This window comes from Triticum aestivum, chromosome 5D (genome assembly GCF_018294505.1).
Source record: "Triticum aestivum cultivar Chinese Spring chromosome 5D, IWGSC CS RefSeq v2.1, whole genome shotgun sequence".
In the NCBI taxonomy this organism is placed as follows: domain Eukaryota; kingdom Viridiplantae; phylum Streptophyta; class Magnoliopsida; order Poales; family Poaceae; genus Triticum; species Triticum aestivum.
In genome coordinates, this window is record NC_057808.1 from 34,034,850 (window position 1) to 34,055,117 (window position 20,268).

At 45.1% G+C, this 20,268-nt stretch overlaps 1 protein-coding gene and 1 long non-coding RNA gene across 12 annotated transcripts; one reads left to right on the forward strand and one right to left on the reverse strand.

Annotated features, from left to right (window-relative positions):
- Positions 1-307: 307 nt before the first annotated feature.
- Positions 308-6,075, forward strand: LOC123119248 (uncharacterized). 11 transcript variants are annotated; one of them, XR_006458557.1, is made up of 13 exons: positions 308-566; positions 642-817; positions 901-952; positions 1,037-1,080; positions 1,292-1,335; positions 1,882-3,176; positions 3,308-3,429; positions 3,657-3,720; positions 3,884-4,045; positions 4,150-4,217; positions 4,376-4,606; positions 4,790-4,882; positions 5,705-6,075. It is a non-coding gene; the product is annotated as an uncharacterized lncRNA (long non-coding RNA). The 11 variants fall into 11 exon arrangements; XR_006458559.1 differs by having other exon boundaries at positions 4,396-4,606; XR_006458558.1 differs by having other exon boundaries at positions 4,416-4,606.
- A 3,245-nt stretch (positions 6,076-9,320) lies between these two features.
- LOC123119249 (ubiquitin carboxyl-terminal hydrolase 8) lies at positions 9,321-16,906 on the reverse strand (the record flags this gene model as incomplete). The annotated part of the gene is given in 13 exon segments (XM_044538976.1): positions 9,321-9,959; positions 10,093-10,366; positions 10,510-11,067; positions 11,241-11,386; positions 11,482-11,739; positions 12,277-12,447; positions 13,193-13,333; positions 13,422-13,733; positions 14,591-14,683; positions 14,761-14,820; positions 14,982-15,117; positions 16,393-16,632; positions 16,724-16,906. Coding segments are annotated over 13 exon segments (2,709 nt in total). The 3' UTR covers positions 9,321-9,749.
- Between the last annotated feature and the right edge of the window lie 3,362 nt (positions 16,907-20,268).

Consider the following 20,268-nt stretch of genomic DNA (forward strand, 5'->3'; position numbering starts at 1 on the left):
AGCCTCCTAGAGTACCCGCCGATCCAGCGCCATCGCGATTTCAAAATGATCATGCACGCACGCTTCACCTTGCTGGCGGGGTAACAGTGATTTTCGTCGACCTGGTAAGTATCCCGCCGCTCGTTTTTCTGTACGCCCCGTGATCGGCCCAGGAGCAGCTGACGAGTGGGCCACGCTTGCGCGTGGGGCAGCCTTGCAGCGACACGCTTGTTGCTTGTTTCTGTCGATGAAAAACAGGGGCGGGGCGGTTGTGGGGCCAATGGGTCGTGGGTGTCCTGCTCGCCAATCGCGATCTGGAAAAAGAAACCCTACACCCACGAGCCAATCCCGCAGCCGCCTCCCCCGCTTCCTCCGCAATCCCGCAGCCGCCTCCCCCGCATCCTCCGCGCCTCTCCCTGTGCCACCCATCTCCTCCCTGCTGTGCTGGCCATCGCACCCTCGCCATCGACGATTCATGCGGCCGACAGCGAGCGCCGGTGAGCGACCGGGAGGCCGCCACCTCTCCTGGCCTCCTCCCAGAGGTTCCCGATCTGGAGCGGCGAGGCCAACCCCCTCTTCACACGCAGGTGATCCCCTCTTCCCTCAGTTCCCTCTCTCTCTCTCTCTCTCTCTCTCTCTTCCCTGACCCTCTCGATGGCCAGAGGGGCGACGGGGTGGATCGGGTGGCGGTGATGTCAGAGCTCGAGGCAGAGATGGCGGAGCTCGGGCTGGAGCGCTCACGGGATGACGGATTCAAGGGCTGGAGCGCTCACGGGATGGAGGTGCTCAGGCTAGAGGCAGGGGAGGACGCCCTACGGGCGAGCTGGAGGTGGAGGCAGTGAGAGCCCTCTCCCCATATCTCATTTTCTCCATTTCTTTCCCTCCAACATCTCACTACTGCTCTTGTATGGAACAACAAAGGGGATGGGAAGAGGCCTGGAGTTGCTCAGCATCGGTTCTGTCAACCTGCAAGGTTACAATTTTTCTTGCTCTTATCCTGTTCGATAAAATGGTTGTGGGCTAAACATTGTTTTTTTTTGTTTCCTTGCCTGTCCAGGTGGTTTGCTCGACCACTCACCGTCGGTTCTGTCAATATGCAAGGTTAGACATTTCTTGCTCTTGTCCTGATCAATAAAATGGTTGTGGGCTAAATCATTTTTTTGGTTTCCATGCCTGTCCATGTGCTTTGCTCAATCGCTCGCCGTCGATTCCATCAATCTGCAGGCTTAGATATTTTCTTGCTCTTGTAATGTTTGATAAAATGTCTGTGGGCTAAATCATCGTATTTTTTTTGGTTTCCTTGCCTGTCCAGGTGATTTGCTCGATCCCTCGCTGTTGGTTCTGTCAAACTGCAAGGTGAGATGTGCTCTCATATGCCCCCTTACTTCGTTGGTTCTTTCTATTGCAAGAAGGTGCGACTTTGTTTGCTCACGGTTGCCCTGGTGGTTCGCTTCCTCCTTGCTTATTGGAGAAGATATTTGTACATTTTGGTTTGTGTGCATGCTTGTGTGCTGTCGTCGGTTTTCAGTGCCCTGCAGTGCCAATTTAGGTTGGTTCTTGGGTGGAACCAATATGATTGTTGCTTACTGATTGGTAGGCATGGTGACTGTTTGCGTTAGTGCTTTGGAAAGTATGTGTGCAGTGGGTAGTGGTTGCTGCTTCGTGATGAAGGCAAGGCCGTCTACTTACGCTAATATTTAATCTGTGTGCTTCATAATGAAATTACCACCTGCTCATTTTTTATGTATGTGCCACCCAATGGTTGCTCGTGCCTAATTATATGGATGATGGGCATATGCATGCTTGCTCTGTGGGTTATCTGCTTGTTGTTTTTATGCATCTTCTCTTGATTAATTTTTGTTTCCTTATTGCCCACTGATTCCGTCTATAACATGCTGCTAGGTTCTTCGTTCAGCTGGATTGTAGGTTGGCTCCAGTCCTTGACCAGTTCTTCTGCAAGGAAAGTTTCAGTGCTCAGCATATTGCAGTCATTGCAGCAGCGAGTTTTATGAACCACCTCAATGGAGGGGACATAGTCAATGACAATCTCCTCCCATTTAATTAGATGGTTTGCCAGTTTCTTCCTGTAGATAGTATCACAATGATGCGATTCAGATGTTTATAATTCTTTTCTAACATTACATGTTCTTGTAGTCATTCATTTTGAAACCACGGAGGCCGTCGCATTATGCATTGGTTAGACTAGGTAATTTCTGTTAAGGCTATAATTTTTCTATCAATATGCCAAGATCGACTGTTCGCCTCACCTTTATTCTGCAAATGCCAAAATGTCCAGAACATAAATTTCAAGCTTTTAGACCTTACATATGTTATGAACTTATGAAGTTATGATATATGTCTAAATTCAGCTGGATCTTTAATTAAATCCTGAATTATAGATGTTTTATCCTTTTCTACATCTGAGTATACACTAATTAGTTAAACCTTTTCTTCTCCGGATCTGCATTCCACTTGTACTAATTGCCAGATTATATATGTGTTTGTGTTCATTCTTAATTAAAATTAGACCTAGCTGTATATACTACAAAATTTGTTAAACTTGCGCTGGGCAGGTTTCCATGATGAGTTCGTAGCCTTTACGAAGTTGCTGCAGCTTGTTTTCTGTAATCATTGCTCAAAAAAATTGATTCTTGCATCTAACCCTGATCCTGATGGTGCAGCTCACTGTTTTTTCTCTTGCCATCATCTCCAATAGTGTCGAGTCCCCTTCCTGGCGCCAATTGCAACACATATCTCCTTTGACTGATTAGCCATTGTTTCCTACAGCCGGTTTAGTTTTGTCTCGAACATCCGTTTTCTTTGAGATTTGTTTTTGTCGTGTGCTGATTATTTAGACATCCTCGCTGCCACCACAACCTATCCAAGCAAGCAACAGATCGAGGAGGACGGAGGCGCGGCACGACGACGACCGTGGCATGGATCAAGAGCATGCTCATGGGCTCATGGCCTGGGAGCGAATCGGGCATCCTGGATCATGACGGAAGCTGGAAGCCGCGGGGGCTGCCCGAAGAAGAGGGCGACGAATCGGGGGTGGAAGAGGGTGTGTCTGTGGTTATCGCCTTCCAAGACGACGCGACTTGATGATTTAGATTCGCCTTCCGAGACGATGCGACGCGGCAATTCAGATTTCTCTCCTTCCTCGCCTCAACGACATGCTCTGCTTCTCTAGCTTGTAGGTTGTGGCCTTTCTCTTCTCCTCTTGTTTCCTTGCATTCTGATCAAGCCATGGTGCATATTGCCTCTGGTTTGCTTATGTGAGTGTGCTTCTATACCGAAAATTTGATTTGCTTGTTTTTCACTTCTTTAGGGGTATGAGGAGAGAGCTCTATTGTTTGCAGCGGCTGCATCATTTCGACAAGTGATATGATTGATCTTTGCTATGTGGACCAATGGCATGATCTGTACCTAAGGTTGGAGATGCTGAATTCGGTAAGAAAAAGATGACAACCATTTGCTTGTTTTTCACTTCTTTAGGGATATGAGGAGAAAGCTCTATTGTTAGTCAGCTACTTCCATTTAGGATGATTAATTATTTGCATGAAGGTTCAGAGAATGGCCTTTATTGCCTTACAGTCCAACTGGTAAACAGAACAGTGCCTTACATAAGCACTAATGGCGATATTATATACTTATATGTATATGTTTTCTTTATGCAGAACACGTGAGAAATCACTGATGCGCATGGCTGGCAGCTTTCGCACGAAGAAGTAAAATTGGCAGGTGCTTTTCTCTACTTTCTAATATTATCCATATATCACAGGGCAATGATAGTTAGTTTTAGCAGGGGTTAGTGGTTCATCGTAATTTTTCTAGCTTCTTTTGTCCTTCAAATGATACAGAAGGCAGTCAAGTTCCATCCTCTAATTTCTTGTGATCTTTGTAGGACCAATTAGGATGCATACCTGAAGGAGTGAATCTACTGGTTCAGCTGAAAATTGATCTCTATTTGGTTTCTGATTTTGCGTTTGGTTTTGCCGTCCGCTCGTCCTTGGTATGCTCATCCATCTTGGCTGCTCTGCTTGCCTGCTTCTCCTCTCTAACTCAGGTAAATGGACCATTCTTTAATTTGTTTGGGAACGACTCTTCTTTTACCTGTCTATTCCATAGCATGTCGGTGCACTGACCACTTCATGTCCATTTATTTATTAGGTTCTGCGATCTCTTGTGTTGCTGCATCGCGATCTTCTGCTTTGTTGCATCTCTGTTATGTCATCGAGGTTTGCTTGCTTTCTGTCTAGCTAAAATGCATATTTCCTTTTCTGTACCTGTTGTCATGGTGTTTAAATTGCTGATCATTTTAATTTTCTGGATCCGGCACGCCATCGTGTATTGTTCGTCCTCATCCTGCTTATATGTCATGCTTGTGTGTGAGCAGAATGTGTCCGCTTATTTCAGTCGTTATACATGTTTTGGAGGTCGTGGTGGCGGCGTAGTGCGGTGTGCTTTATGACGCTTTCGAATCTGTGTGAGGTTGCAGAGGACATGTCTGTACTTGCTGGGGTAGAATTCAAATTGTGAGGGACGGTTGTGCTCAGATTTGGTCGCTGCTGGTCGGTTCTTGACTTCAGCGCATGAAAACCTGCAACTGCTATCAAGCGAACCACAGGTAACTAAACTTCTGATTTGGTGATGTAGACATAGATCTAGCTGATCCCAATTGCTGGAGTATTTTAGTTCTATTGATTTGTAGCATCTATATTATTAGATATACACTTACGGATGTGCTTCTTTAGTGTGCCTTCTCTCATCTCACATTAAATTGTTTTGTTGTTCTAAATAATTGCTGCAGGAGGGAGCAGCAGGCATAGAAGAAATCGCAAGCCAATTTTGCTCAGCTGTAGCATCTTCCACTGACAATAAGTCTGCACAGCAGCCCGGTGAGGTTTGTTCTTGCATTTAAAAACATAAGTCTTCCAGTTGCTCTCTACTCGCTGGTAAAAATGCATAGTGAATTTCCTTTATAAATACCCAGCTGAAGAATACCTTAGTTAAATCAATCAATAGTGAGTTGTATTACTAGAGAGTAGAGACGTAAGAAAACGCCCTTAGGAGTGACACTCTACGTGGTTACCTTCTTAGTCCCAGCTATTGACATCATACTGAGATCACACTCTGCCAAGCGGAATGTTTGTTTCTATGTACTTCTGGATGCTAATTTACCGTTCTTGATTTTCATGGGGATATTCCTTCATTATTTGGTTACCTGTCAATGCTCGGTCCTATTTCCCACCTTGTGCTTTGACTTCTTGCATTTTTTCCATCTAAGTTATTAGGCTACTGCTGCCTGGTTTGCGCATGATGAACCACTAATTATGATGCACTGCTGGCTGGTCTGCCTTTTTTTATGCTTTTTTAGTGACAACCTTCAGACTTAATGTTTATTACTTCATTTCAGAGTTTTAAATTAAGACATCGCGGTCAATTTACATAGTAGTCTTCTGAAGTTTCACCTTCCCTTTGTCATATTGGCTTGATCAAATCAATGGGAAGCCAGCATTACTTTGATGTACTTGCCTACAGTCTTATTAAGTACTCCCTCTTCAAACTAATACAAGACCTTTTAGATCACTACTTACCTTTTAGATCACTAAAATAGTGATCTAAAAGGTCTTATACATCTTAGCGCACATTTAACTACTTTATTTGTTGTACTACTGTGGATGTACCGCAGAATAAAGCAGTCCTCCATTTTTCTTCTCTGCAGGCTAATGTTCTTGCTCAGTATAAGCCAACAATGGAGAAACTGACCAAGCTATCTTTCATGATCAGTTACACACCAAGCCTATATTTTTGCTGCTTCTACATGTTGCTATGATGGCCATTCAGCCCATTTTCTTGAACCTGCACTACAACGAGAGATCTGGGCAGCTTCTTTGTGGCTTCCAAACTTGAAATGTTTGTTTGGAAGTTAGTGTAGTTTTTTGTTGCGGATTCACAGCTTCTCACATGTACCGTCCTCTTAGATCTTCAGATTTCCAAAGAAACTAAATGAAGATATAGTGGTATGGTCTCAATAGTACAACTTAAAGCCCTCCATGCCTTATATTTCCTCTGAAATTTGCTCTTGAAGAATCATGTATCTATGTTAGATCCGGTGAGAAAAGGCGGCTTCCAAGTAGAGAATGCGGGAGTGTTGGCAATATTTGGTTTTCAACTTGGGTGTCTAAATATTCTTACAATATTTGGCTCCCTCCCGGCCTTTGCGCCATTGGCGCAACGAGTCATCTAGTAAACCTAGAAAACCAGAGTGTCTCTTGTATATAGAACCGTCCCGATGGGTGGTGTTGTTAAGGATGTGGGCTGTATATACACCATAAGAGGTTCGCCCCTTCATCTCTGCTCTATCCATGGCTTCGGTGATGGCATATTGCTCGCCATTGGTGCAGAAATAGTTACTGCAACAAAGGAGGCAGCAGAGCCAATTCGGCTTGCCCCATGTATACTCGCCTTTTACTGCAATGTTCCTTGCCATGACGACCAAGGACGCATAAGCAGATCTGCACCAAAAGAGCAATATTAGAATCCGGTCAGTAATCCATGTCAGTCTCAATCCAGAGCCAAGAGATCTCCAGCAGCATGGTTAAGGGTGTGTTTGTTTGCAAAGTATTTTTGCGGTTTTTTGGAAATACCATGGTTTCTGAAAAAACTTTGGTATTAAAAACTTTGAGATGTTTGGATGAAGAAAAAATAGAGGTTTTGTAAACTGCAGTATTCCAAAAACTATGGTTTTTTCACTGTTTCTGAAAAAGAGGTCTGGACCTTTTTTTTCTAAACAGAACAGAGAGAGAGCATCCAAGAGACGCAGTCGATGTTGCTGTCTACGTCAGCTAGGATGAGATGCATGCGGTTGATTTAATGAACATAAGTTGTGACACGATCTTGATCAATGTGTGCCTTCTGGTTAAATTAATCGAGCCATTTAAGGCCGGCTGATCGCTCTGTTGATGGTTTAGGTGACGTTCATATACTTCCCAGAAGTCCAGGAGGCAGGATAGACAGGCAAATGATAAGTCAGTCTGCTACAAATCATAGCATTTAGGTGAGGATTGATAGACGCTAATTAGTCGTGCCGTGTGCCGTGTAGGTGAGTTAGTTTCAGCTTTAATCCAGTGTAACTGTCGTCAAAACTATAGTAAAAAAATACATCCGCCAAACACATGGGCAGTTTTGGTAAAACTGAGAAAAAACACGGTTTTAAGAAACTGCAGTATTCCATGCCCACATATCAGAATACTGTGGTTTTCAATTACCACGGTTCTTTGAAAACTGTGTGGCCAAACTAAGCCTAATTTACTTATTTCCGATTTAATTAAGGAGCTCAGCCCCCGATTTCAACCAGGCATTTAACAATCCAGGAACTCGTACGAAAAGCAGACCGGCCGGCTAACATACACGGGAGATTGGATAATATGCCCCTCTTTACTTGGGCAGTAGATAATTTGCCCCTCTTTATTTTCGGTTGGATGATTTGCCCTGCTTTTCTTTTTCCAGTAGATAATATGCCCTTTTTAATTACTGTAATCATTTCTCAGTTTTTATCCCAATTTTCATCATGCGAAATGACCCGACTGCCCTTGTGGCAAATTGCAATTATGTCCTAGTCTCCTTCCTCGCACCATATCCAAATCGGGGGACGAGGCGCAGCGACTGGGCGGACCCTAGATTGGATGGTGTGGGCGGAAAATTAGGGTTCACAAGATTTGGGGATCTCTCGCTATGTGACGACCGAACGCCCGGGACGAGGAGATCGGGCGCACGGCGAGAGGAAGGGGATGAGGAGAGGAGCAGGGTAGGTCACGTAGGTGAAAGAGGGGATGAGAAGCAATTAGGCCCACTCCAACGGGGGACGTAAATCTTGGGTCGGCAAAATGAACAGTAGATAGACGGACGCGTCCGAAGAAAGAGAGCATATGTACCCAACACGAGTGACCTATTTGGAGCGGATAGGACAACTTTTTGAAGAAAAAACAGCCGCCGGGCTCGCAGGGGAGCAGCCGCATGGAGTAGACGGACATCGGCGTGCTCTGCCCGAGGGGAGCAGCCGCTGGGCTTGCAGGGGAGGAGCTGGCCGCCACGGAAGAACTCGCAGGGGGGAAGCCGGCCGCCCCGCTCCCAACGCCCCCGCCCGACTCATGGACAGACCGAAGAGCGGCGCCATGGCGCAAGCAAGGGGGCCGCCGAGGTGACGATGTAGGCCTCGGGCAGGCCATGGCGCAAGGCGACGCAAGAGGAGAAGATGTGGCCGCCGCCAGATGCAGAGGAGGGGCCAACTTCGGGTCGGGCGCTGCAACAGACCCAAATGGACGAGGAGGACGTGTAGAACGGCTGGTTTGTGTATGCTTTGACTCTAAATCTGACCCAAATTTGTGATGGAAATGGGTCCGAGCACACTCAAAACGGACGGAATAATGAGATGGGTCGCTACGCTGGGTCATCGTTTTTATCCGTTTAAACCCAAACGACACACGCAGACGAAATGGGATGTGCACTGAAGTTGGCCTTAGATTCTTTTTTGTGTGTGTGTGTGTGTGTGAATAAGTTGGCCTTGGATTCTTTCATTTGCATAACGTGTCCACGGTTTACATGATGCCTAAAGTACTCACGGACACACGCGCCCTGCCACATGTGGGCCATTGTCAGTCCAACACACACACACACACACTTCTCTCTCGCACTCACAGGTCCACCGATACTCCTGTATCAGGTGTGACGTTTGCCTCCCCTTGAGCGCGAGCGTCTTCTTCCCAGAATCTTGCCGTAGGGTATCGATGCCGGAGCACTGAGTTGTCCTTCCAGGACGCCAAATCTGCAGCTAGCGAAGAACACTGCACCTTCACTTGTACCACTGAGTTGTTACCTTTCTTGACCAGGAGATGCTCGAGGATGGCGATTGGTTCCACACATTGTGTGTCGACTACCTCAAATGATGGCTGGGAGCGTGCCGACTGCTCCCAGAGCCAACCATTGTGTGTCGCCCAGTCCAATTCAGTGCGAGCACCGACCTACTCGACGCTTTGTCCATCCTGAGAGCAAGATGTTAGGCACGCTTGCTGTCAAACCAACGGCCCAAGGCAACTTTGGACACCATGGCCACCATGAGCGTGCTGCCAAGGCGCAGTCGGGCAAGTTCAATGGACTTAGCCATGAGCCTGGATGGCTTGGTGACCAATCTAAAGATCCTCGGCGCTGATGCCTCCCAGGAAAAGGCCGCGTGCAAGTTATTGAGGCAAACAGAACCGCCAACATTCGTACGTGCGTGCGCTCTGGCACAAACAGAACTGCCAACTTTTACTAGCGAGTCCCAACAACGACGACAAAACTGTACTCAGGTTGCAGCTGTATATAAATTCTTTCTCGAGCAAAATATTAGCAGCAGGAGTTCACAGTGCATGTTCAGAAACAACCGAGGGAACAACAGCGGTATATATGAGATAAATTATCTACCCCATTTCTCGACCCCAGAAAATCATGGGTTTCAAACGCACCCGGTAACCAAAATACAAGCCAACAGCCAGCCTGCATGCCTGTCTATATCTGCAGTTATCAGCTTCTCCTCCGCCTTCAAGTCAGGGTGTTGGAAAGAATCACCGCCGCGGCCTCCCTTCCATGTCGGTTCCTTTACATTGCAGCCGCACAACAAAATGTCAGTCGAGATGCCGCTGCCATCATTTGTCCTCACTGGATCTTTCTTGGCAGCACAATTGTCCCCCCAGGCCCCAATTAACCAATCAGCTATACAATGCCCAGGCTCACAAGTCATCACCCGCCGCCGCTACTCCTGATGTTGTACAATCAGTAGACTCTACTATTGTTGTTGTTTCTGTATCTACTAAGCTAGTATCACCATGTACCCGCCTATAAAAAAGAACATAAGCTGCCGACGTCTTTATGCTATCCTCGTTCTCAAGACCTGAGACACAACGGTCGTCAAAATCATACCACTTCTTTTTCCCATCATTCTGCAACAGAAGAAGGTACCTCGTGTGAGAAGCTGACTAAGCACATGCAGACTTGCACATATGGAGTGTTTGCTTAGCGGGCTAAGCACATGCAGAGAATAAAAAACAGGTCAGCGGGGAAAAGAACGCTTACATAAACATATGCAGTGTAGTGACCTCCTCCCATGCTCCCATAGTGGTTACTGACAGCATACAGTTGATAGTGGTTGGACATCTGCCCGCTTCTGTCGCGGATATAACTCGACAAGTCAAGATCATGAATCGGGAAGTCCACATATGTATCCAGCTTGTTTTTTGTGTACCGGCTGTATGAAAATCTTTTTAGGTGTATTATGAGGATCTCCGGTAACCTCCAAAGGTCTAGTTTCTTACTAGCTTGTCGGTGTTCTTTACAACCTGGGCAATACCTGTGTAAAATGAAATAAACATGAATACTTGTGCATGCTTCTATGTTTTTCCTCCAGCAGTGTTTCTACTTCTTTGGGGAAGTAACTCAAAGCAAGAGATTATAAAACAGTGATACATGACAATATCAATGAAAAATAATTACCACATGTCCTCTGGGCCCAATGGTTCCTCCTTTATAAATGCTTCAAGACATGCATACAGGGAACAGGTTTCCTGTGGTCTCCTTGTAAACAGCACAGTCTTGTAAACCTCAGGAAGCGAATCCAAAGGATCAAGGTTGTATTGCTTGAGACCATTATCCTGCCAACTCACAGACACAATCAAACGCTTCTGCAAATTGGAAAGTGTAATAGTTTGATCCATTTCTATCTTCATGCGCTGGTTCGGGAACCTCTCAGTATTCAAGAAAAATAGCATGCCACCTTCAGTCGTCATGTCATCCTCACCAGCATTAGTGTTCATGCTGGAGCACTCTGCAGCATCGGAGCTCATATCGATATCTGAAGTTTCATTCACAGAGCTGCTTTTGCCAGTTATTTGATCAGCATCCAAAACATCATCTTTTGGTTCTCGGAATGGAGTCAGAGCTTTTAGGAGAAGATTGTAGATAGTACGCCCATCAATTGTGTCGGGGAGATTTGATACAAGAGGAGTGCCAAAATTCTTCCAAGACTTCCTGCCAAAACTAGAGATGGAGGACCTGTACATAAAAGGGAGATTTTATCGTAAGAAGGCTCTATCTGAAATTCTTAAGCAGATAAAACAAAAGAAAACAGACGATGAAGGTGTTGATATCCAACTTTTCTTTTCTTTCAGAAAAACTGAGATCTAACTTTGGCAGCACAACATAACAGACAAGGCGATTATACTTACTCCATACGTTCGCTTTTGAACACCACTACAGCTGCACCTTCACTGTCTTTCGGGAGTCGATATGCAACCAATTTATCTCCATCTCTGATCAAGGAGATATCATCAGAGGGATCCTCCAAGTAGCGGATGAGAGAACTATTGTAAACCTACATGTAAATATCACAAAAATATATTAAGGAAGCATGCAGGGATATGTAGTAGCTTTTGGCACAAGAATGATATGCGGGAATAAATATAATACCTCAGCAACCAGGAGGCGCTCGTCGTCTCTAAGCGAACAAGCATTGCTTAACGCATTGATGAGTGTCTTAAAGTCTCCAGATTTTGGTATACTCACAGTGTAAGGAGATGGCCCAATAGAGCCGTCAGTACTAAAGACTGTTACGGTCATTGTTCTCATTGTCGTTGAAGGCAGGGGCAAAGATAAATACATAAACGGGTCAAACGTTATGGAAACTTTCTTGCAAAGTGGGCAAACTAGCGTAGACTTGTATTGGCCCTGTCAATGAAGCACCAAAGATGGTCAAAAGTTTGACAAAGCATACAAGTTAAAGCAGCCAGAATAAAAAACGACCATTACCCACATTCATTCCACCCACAAATAGTGTGTATGGATATACCAGTTTGATCACGAATTACATAGGTTTGAAAAGGGATTCTACTTGCTCTTTCATTCGATATATGTATCCACAAGAATAACGTATAAAGATGCATTGCCTTCCGCCAATTAAATGGATCGGTATGGGCAATAGGCAGTCCAACGGAATTGCCTGGGCACTGGTATCACAGCTGTTTGGGTGTTGATGATTTGACTTGCCGATACCCAGCCCCTCACTGACACCCCTAATGAATATTAAAAGGACTAGGAAATGGCTTCCGTAAGTATGGGAGGAATCTAACAACAGATAACCAGTAATTTCTTAACTCATCCACGGGAAATAGAAGATAATTCAGTTAAGAGTAGTGGCTACTTTAAATGAGATATGAGATGGCATATCTTACAAAAATCAAGAAAATGCATGCTCATAAAACTAACCTGGCATGTATCAACTATAATGGAATCATTTCGAGCTAAATGGTTGCCCCAGTACTCATCGGCGACCTCTTCATCAGGACGACCATCTGAATCCTTTGCTTCAGCATAGGGTTTACATTTGACACGATTCAAATCTTCATGTAGTCCATCCAATAAGAAAGCAAGAAGCTCCTACAAATAGCACAGGAAAGTCATCTGTAAACCAATCTATTGGCACTCATAAAACATTCCAGGTAAATACTAAACACTATGTGAGTTTGCTAAAATACTACTACATCACTGGGAAGTGTGAAAATAATACAAAGGAAAGAACCAACACCCTCAAGAAATATAAGCAATTAAACAGGGCTAGTTTGGTTGCTGCCCTGGGCTGCATGCCTGGGCAGAAGTGTTGCCTGGCCCGGGCCTAGGACTTCGAGTTTTCTAGCCTGGTGAGGCAGCCTGGACTAGCACCTGCGTCGAAACAGGGCCTGGGCCTGGTAGGTAGTATACACATAACTGATGCATCAGCCAACAATCCACCTGCAAATGGATTGATTAGCGCCAGGCAGCCGCTGGCCACAGTCCAGGCAACTAGAATCTGACGCCTGACAGGCTAACTATTGGCCTGAGCTATGCAGGCCAGGCTAGCTCTATTATTTTTAAGGGTTCCAACCAAACAAATAGCAGGCAGATCCCAGGGAGGCTCCAGGCCAGGCACCACATAGCAAGGATGCAAACCAAACTAGACCACAAACTCACAGGATTCTGGCATTGTAAATTATCAACAGGATTAACACAGTAGCAAGTAACATGACTCGTAAATTTAGGCTAATTGATTCTGAACGTGAAAATGGAAGTAGGATTAAGTGTCTTAACACATTGCCAACCATGCTAAAAACATCTGTGTCTTTCAGAAAACAAGAAATTTACTAACCTGTGAATCATGTTGGTTAAAGCCACTGAATTGGGGGGCAAAGCGTGCAAGTTTTGCCTTAAACTGGCGAGGAGAAAATGAGGTTCCGTCAATAGCCCACAACTTCCTCACCAGATCTCCAAATGAATAAGCAAGCTCCCCCTATTTAAGAAACATTGTCTAGATGAGCAACGGAATAAAAATTAAGAATAAATGAACTGTGTTTATGGTAAAAGAAATTTCAACATGCCTTCATTCCTAGTGGGTTCTGGGTGTTTATTTCCTTCTGGTAATCTCCAAGAAAATAGTCAACCAGCTTTGAAGTATGAGCCAAACACTGGACTGCACTGTTCATGAAACATGTGTTTCCAAGATTGTCTAATCCTATTAAACCAGAGCCAACTTGCTTACAGATTCCACCTGATGAATCCAGATCCATGTCCATGATGCCACCATTGCTCAAAGCTGAGCTACCCATGGTCAATGCTAACTCATCTTTTCTCCCAGCAGCACCATTAGCCGGAGGTTCTGATATATCATAGAATTGTATTTCCAGAGGCATCTGAAGATGTGAACAAAATCATATAAGCACAATATACTACAGAAGTATTCCATTACTCATCTAAAGATATGAATAAAAGGCCGTTGAAGATCTTATTTCAGAACTTAACTGCTGTTAGATTTAGTATCAAATACTCCCTCCGTCTCAAAATGTAAGACATATTTTGACACTGTCAAAAACGTCTTACATTCTGAGACAGAGGGAGTAACTAGGAAGGGCAACCTGGTGTATACTTCGTTTAGTCAAGCCAGGCGCGTCTGGATTAACCTAGCAGAAGCCAACTCATCTATTTTGAGGAAGCTGGCTCAATCCAGATCGGTCACATCATCTTTGATATTATGGAGGGAGGGGGGTACCAGTAGCAATATATACAATGCTAAACATGCTTATAACTTGCCAGATATAAGTAGAACTTCAGGCATTAGCCCAATTTACTTGCAAATAAACAGGCTAGCACTCCAGCATTGAGGCGAGGTTAGATTTCAAAAGCTCAGAGAAGATGCGGGCTATAAGCATACTTTCAATTTCAACCCGCTTAAAAGCAACTGCAACAATTAGTTACTTACTACCCATGTGCACATGAAAATTTAAGTGACTAAAGTATAAAATTTTCATTAGGACAGTGAATATTTACTCAAGAAACCAGCAATATAGCGTTACAATGCTCCGCATTCAAATAAAATTAGTAATGGGGATTAATTTGGCTAATTAGTAGTAATGCAGTAGAAAAGCCTTAAGAAGTGGCTAGGAGATAAAAGACTATGACCAACACAACTGTACAATTAATTTATAGCAATCTTATGCAAGAAATTAAGCATAGGAAATAGAATGGCAAATTTGATCGAGAAGATAATGACCTCCTGGTCAGAAGACCGAGGATCTTGGGGCATACGGTTCCATTCATTCATCAATATGAAGGTTGTTCGCCCAGAGAAATCCCATATGTGAACCTAAATATAATAGACATGTGATCAAAGAAAAGAAACACAAAACTTTACACATTCAAGTGAAAATAATCAGAAATTACCGGCTCAGACTCCGAAGCCAGAATCTTGTTTGCTCTTTTAAAGTTCTCGGCTGAGTTGTCCTGATATGTTAAAAGTAAAAGTTAGAACAACACCGTTTTCTTATGAACTGAAGTGAAATTCATGCATGAAAACATATAGATCCTTTACAAAACAAACACTGCTGAGAAACCTTTCTTCAAAACAAGGAGGGGAAGCAGATAGTGTGGAAAATAACACATACCTTTCTACTGATCTTCACCGTTAGTGCATTTGTACCTCTAGTGACCGAAACTCTAAGCATTATAGGATAAATGTTTACGGATGCCTCTTCAGTAAGCAATGAACTTTTGCCATTGGACTTGAGAGAATCAGAATGCCTAGGTGAGAAAATCAAGAAATCAATTAAGTTATGAGACAGATAATATAAACAATCAGGGCAAACCAAAAATTGGAGCATAGCTAAACCAGCCAGCTATGCATATATTACACAATTGGTAGGCCTAATTTTTAGGTGCATCATTGCATTCAAATATTACATTTATGTAATCTCACTTCCCATCCATCCACCAGCTCAAGGAATAAATGCAACAGGCTAAATACAATACCAGATCTCTTGGTCTGAACTTGCTGCATGGTGTAATGAGTTTCCCTCAGAATAGTTTAAAGTGGGTTACATCCAAGCTTCATCTAAAGACTCAAGAAAAATTGGGTTTGTAACTTTGTACTATGACTCGTACAACACAAAAGCATAAAGTGAACCAATAAATGTCCCCTTGTTGCCATCGGCTATCGCAGACAAACTAGAGATGAAACGACAAACCATATAGTAGACTAGACCATCATATTTTTCTTTCTCCTACAAAACTTTTCAAGACATGCTGGAGACAGAGCATCAACAGTAGTAGCCTCCGCGGAGCCAGTATGACAAAAAAATTCAATTATAACCTTCATGGAAAATTGACGCCAAAGAACTCTCCGCCTTGGTTGCACATTGCTTTAATAAGAAGGAATGCTATGTACAATGTAATACGTATATAATTAATAATCCATCACTTTCAGTTAGTAAGCGTGTCACTAATAAACCTTTCATGTAACGCAAATAAGTCCAACTGCACACTTTATAGCATGCTTATACAAAGTTAATATTCCGTACACATATAAGGAGGATAACAAACTAGTGTGTGCACAAGACGACACAACAATATCGACGAATTAATCCATCCGCCTAGGCGCATTCATTCTACCAGCAGGAAGCTCAGTGGCGCGCATGCAAGTGAGCAACGGACAGTTACCCTATATAGCCCACCTGAGACTACCGGTGCCATTTTAGAAACATAGGGTACAAGCTTGGTTCTCTAACTCCCTTTAACCCCAACGGCAAGGGTGATTCCAATCTAGAATCTAGAACATACCTATTGACCAAACCACATGCATTAATCGACAGCGCAATGCATATGATACCTAAAGCTTCACTGGGCACCAACCATCAGATTTGATCCAATACTAATACCATGCATCATCGCTTACGTAATAACCCGCGCACCAGGCATGATCAGAATCTAGGCATTACAAATGCATCTATATCTATTCATCCAATCCATGATCCGCTCCCGTCCCAACGGGCAAGTAGAGGCAGAGTCTTTTGTGCTCACCAGGTGCGTGCCTTCCCGAAGAGGTCGGCCGCGACGAGCGCGTAGCTCCTGGCCCCGGCCTTGGCGGAGGCTTCGGGCTGGAGGAGGTCGTCGGCGCGGCGGAGGGTGAAGGCGGCGTTCTCGCTCATGAGCAGGCTGAGCACCCCGCGGAACCCGTAGGAGGGGCCCCCCGACGGCGCCGCCGCGTAGGGAATCCCGTGCGCGTCGATCTCGGCGCCCTCCTGCGCCTCCCTCCACCACCTGCATTGCTCGGGCAGCGATGCCGTCAGAGATGCCATCCGCAGACCCGCCGGCCTCGGATCGGAGGGCTAGGGTTTGTTGGAGCGCTTACCGGTGCTGGACGAGGAAGACGCGGTCGTCGTCATCGGCGGGCGCGGCGGAGGCGGGGCCGGGGCCGGAGGTGGACGCGGCGTCGCCGGCGGCGAGCGGGGAGGAGGGCATTGGGGTGGGATCCGAGGGAATTCGGCGGCGAGCGGGCGTGCGGCGGATTTGGAGACGCGGCGGGGAGGAGATCGATTTGGATTTGGATTTGGATTGAATCGAAGCGGAAGGCGAGGAGGGGGTGGAGAAGACGATGCCCTGAAGGAGAAGGCTGCTATTTACGCGGAGGACGATGAGTCACTTGACCAGAGATGGAATCGAACCGCGCCGCGGCCACAGCGAGTAGTAGCGCTTTCTAGAGCCGGGCCCACCCGTCGGCCTCGGCTGCTGTCTTTCTTATCGTTTTTTTTTTTTTTGCAAAAGTCTTTCTTACAAATTTTGCTATGTACTCCTTCCGTTCCTAAATATAAGTCTTTGTAGAGATTCCACTATGAACCACATACGGATGTATATAGATGGATTTTAAGTGTAGATTCATTCAATTTGCTTCGTATGTAGTCCACCTAGTGGAATCACTAGAAAGACTTATATTTAGGAACGGAGGGAGTACTCCATAGAGTTAATTACACTATTAATACATAAACTTGCAGCGCAGGTACAGTTTCATACAAAAACTTGCAAATTGACTCAAATAAGCCCCTAAACTTACTTTGCCGGAACAAGCTGATACAAATTAGCCTGAAACCTGCCCGTCGGATGAGAGGCACGCACCGATCACTTCAGTTTTCATTTCTCATCGGCCCTTTCGCCTTTCTGTTTCTCCTCGTCGACGGTGCGATGGTCATCGGGGATGAGATCGACGCTGGATGGAGCCGCATCCTCGCGGCATTGGCGAGTTCCCGCCGGACTACGGTATGAAATCACCTTCCTTCTTCTATATTGGATTGTCCCCCTGTATTGGCTTGTTTTGTGGTATTTCCGCCTGCTTGTCATTGTGTACTAACACCGGTGTTGGGTGTGATGTTCAGAGTTTCAGAAAGTAGTGTTCTGCTACAGTGGAGTTGTTGTTGTGTGCTCATAATCTTGTGATGTGATTACTTTCATAGTTTTGTGACTGAAACAAGCGTCGTTTAAATATTTTCACTACCACTATTTTACATACCTCAGATGAACAGGCTAGAAACCTACGCCGTGTGTCAAATCCTTTTGTACACACTCTATGAACAGGGTTACGAGAATACCCGCAATTCTCCTTCTTCTCAATGTCACAAAAGTCATGGCAATACTCAAATGGTGGAATAAACCCATCAAAATCATACTCGGTGGCCATTTGCATTTGACTCTACAAAAAATTGTTGAGTTCTGCTCAAAGTCACATACTGCAGGACACAAGAAATTACGAATAGAAAAGCACCTACGGTTTTTTTGGGGCCGAAATGTCGCTCAAATGTCACCAACCATTCTTCAGTACAACCGTCGCCCAGGCCGCCGTCGAGACCGACATTGCCACCGCCGACGCCCATGGGCCATGCGCCCACGAGGAGGGGCTGACTATCCCCCGACAAGGACACCGCATCACGGCGAGCCACGTTCTTCAGTACTTGCCGCGGTCGGTGCCACTGTCAAGGGTTAGGGATTTGGTTTGAGGGGAAGGCTGCCACGGTCGAGTGTGAATTTTTGGAAAGAACAGAGAAGAACGACTAGGGATTTGGCTGGTGCATGGCGAACAGAGAGGCTGGCTAGGCTACTCGGGGATCTATTTACATGATACAACCGGGGTTTCCTGTAAATTAACCTGGACGTGGGTCAAGTTCCTGGATCCGACGTGGCAGGTTTCGACTAATTTTATCAGTTTGTTCCCGTAAAGCAAGTTTAAGGGCCAATTTGAGTCATTTTGTAAGTTTTTGTATGAGATCGTACCCGTGCTGCAAGTTTATGTATCAATAGTGTAATTAACTCTACTCCATATATCTTGGTAATTTTTTTTGAAAAGGAATATGGTTGTCTAGGGCCGGGGAGGGGACGGCACAGGAGGAAGAGCATCGCCCGAACAGTAATGGCACTCGACACAGCTTAGATGTCATATCGACGAGCTGGCCACCTCTTCGCAAGGAAAACCGATACATATCTTGCATGCTAGATTCTTGCTTCTCCACGTGATGGAGTGCGTCGTTTTGCTTTTACTATCTTATATTACATTAGCTGCGCTCGAGGGACTTTCATGTCTCCACAAAAAAGGAGCAACCTTCATTGATGCCTTCTCGGAAGAAAAAAAAGCCTGCAATTTTCGTGTGTCATCCACGGTTTCTCTATGCCTGGTACCCAAAGAAGATGTCACTGCCGCATGACACCGCGCTACCACGGACTGTGGTGGTGTAGCATACTTCCACGAGACGTCGGTGCGTGCTCATCCACTCGTCACAACCATACGTCATGACACATGTCTGAGTCCAACGTTAGCAATGGCGGTCATGCCTAAAATGGAAATGAGCACTAGGGTTATGAATTTAGAATCACGGAACCGTGGAAGAGGTAGACTACCGAAATTTAGCTCCATATTTTACATGTGCCAAAAAAAATGGGCAGTGTGTATATGGAAGCAACCCATGAAAAGTTTAGGCACATCTACCTTTTTTTCACTGTGAAACTTAGAAGTTGGACACGATTTTTTGGGCAAAAGTCTTTCTTACCATTTTGTGTGTTGGGGGAAGGGTGGGGGGGGGCAAGAGTCTTTCTTACCAATTTTGTTGTATATATCTCTGTAATTTTTCTCCGAACAGGAATATGCTTGCCAAGGGTCAAGGTGGTCGGGGCAGGGACGACAGAGGAGGAAGAGCATCGCCTGGCAGCAATGGCACTCGACACGGCTTAGATGTTGTGTCGATGAGCTGGCTACCTTTTTGATTCTCCACGCGGTGTAGTGCGTCGTTTTGCTTTTACTCCACGTGGTGTAGTACGTTAGCTGCACTAAGACTGCTCACAGTGGGGAGTAACATAGAGTAGTAACTTGCAGATGTTACTAGTCTATGTTACTACCTCCATAGTGGGTAGTAACATATGAGTGGTATCATGAAAGAGTTCATTTATTAGGCTATAGACTCATTATGTCTTGAAATGTGTGATGTTACAGTAACTAGCTAAGTTACCACAAACCCCTCTCTCCTCATTAATTAGCTGCCACGTAAGCAATCTTGTATTGAAATGTGTGATGTTACTAGTCAAGTTACTCCATTGTGACTAGTCTAAGGGACTTCCATATCTCGACAAAAAAGAGCAACCTTCATTGATGCCTTCTCCACAAAAAAGGGCAACTTTTGAGTGTCATCTGTGGTGTCCCTATGCCTGGTACGCAAAAAATATGTCACTACCGGACACGACACCCGTGCCACCGCGGGCTGTCGTGGTGTAGCATACAACCACGAGACGTTGGCGCGTGCTTACTATAAGATGTTGTAATTGCATGATATATTAATTCGGTGCAATGTGCACGGTATATATAAGTACAAGGTGGGGCCTCTACCTCAATCTATACAACAAACTAGAGAGGTGGGCCTA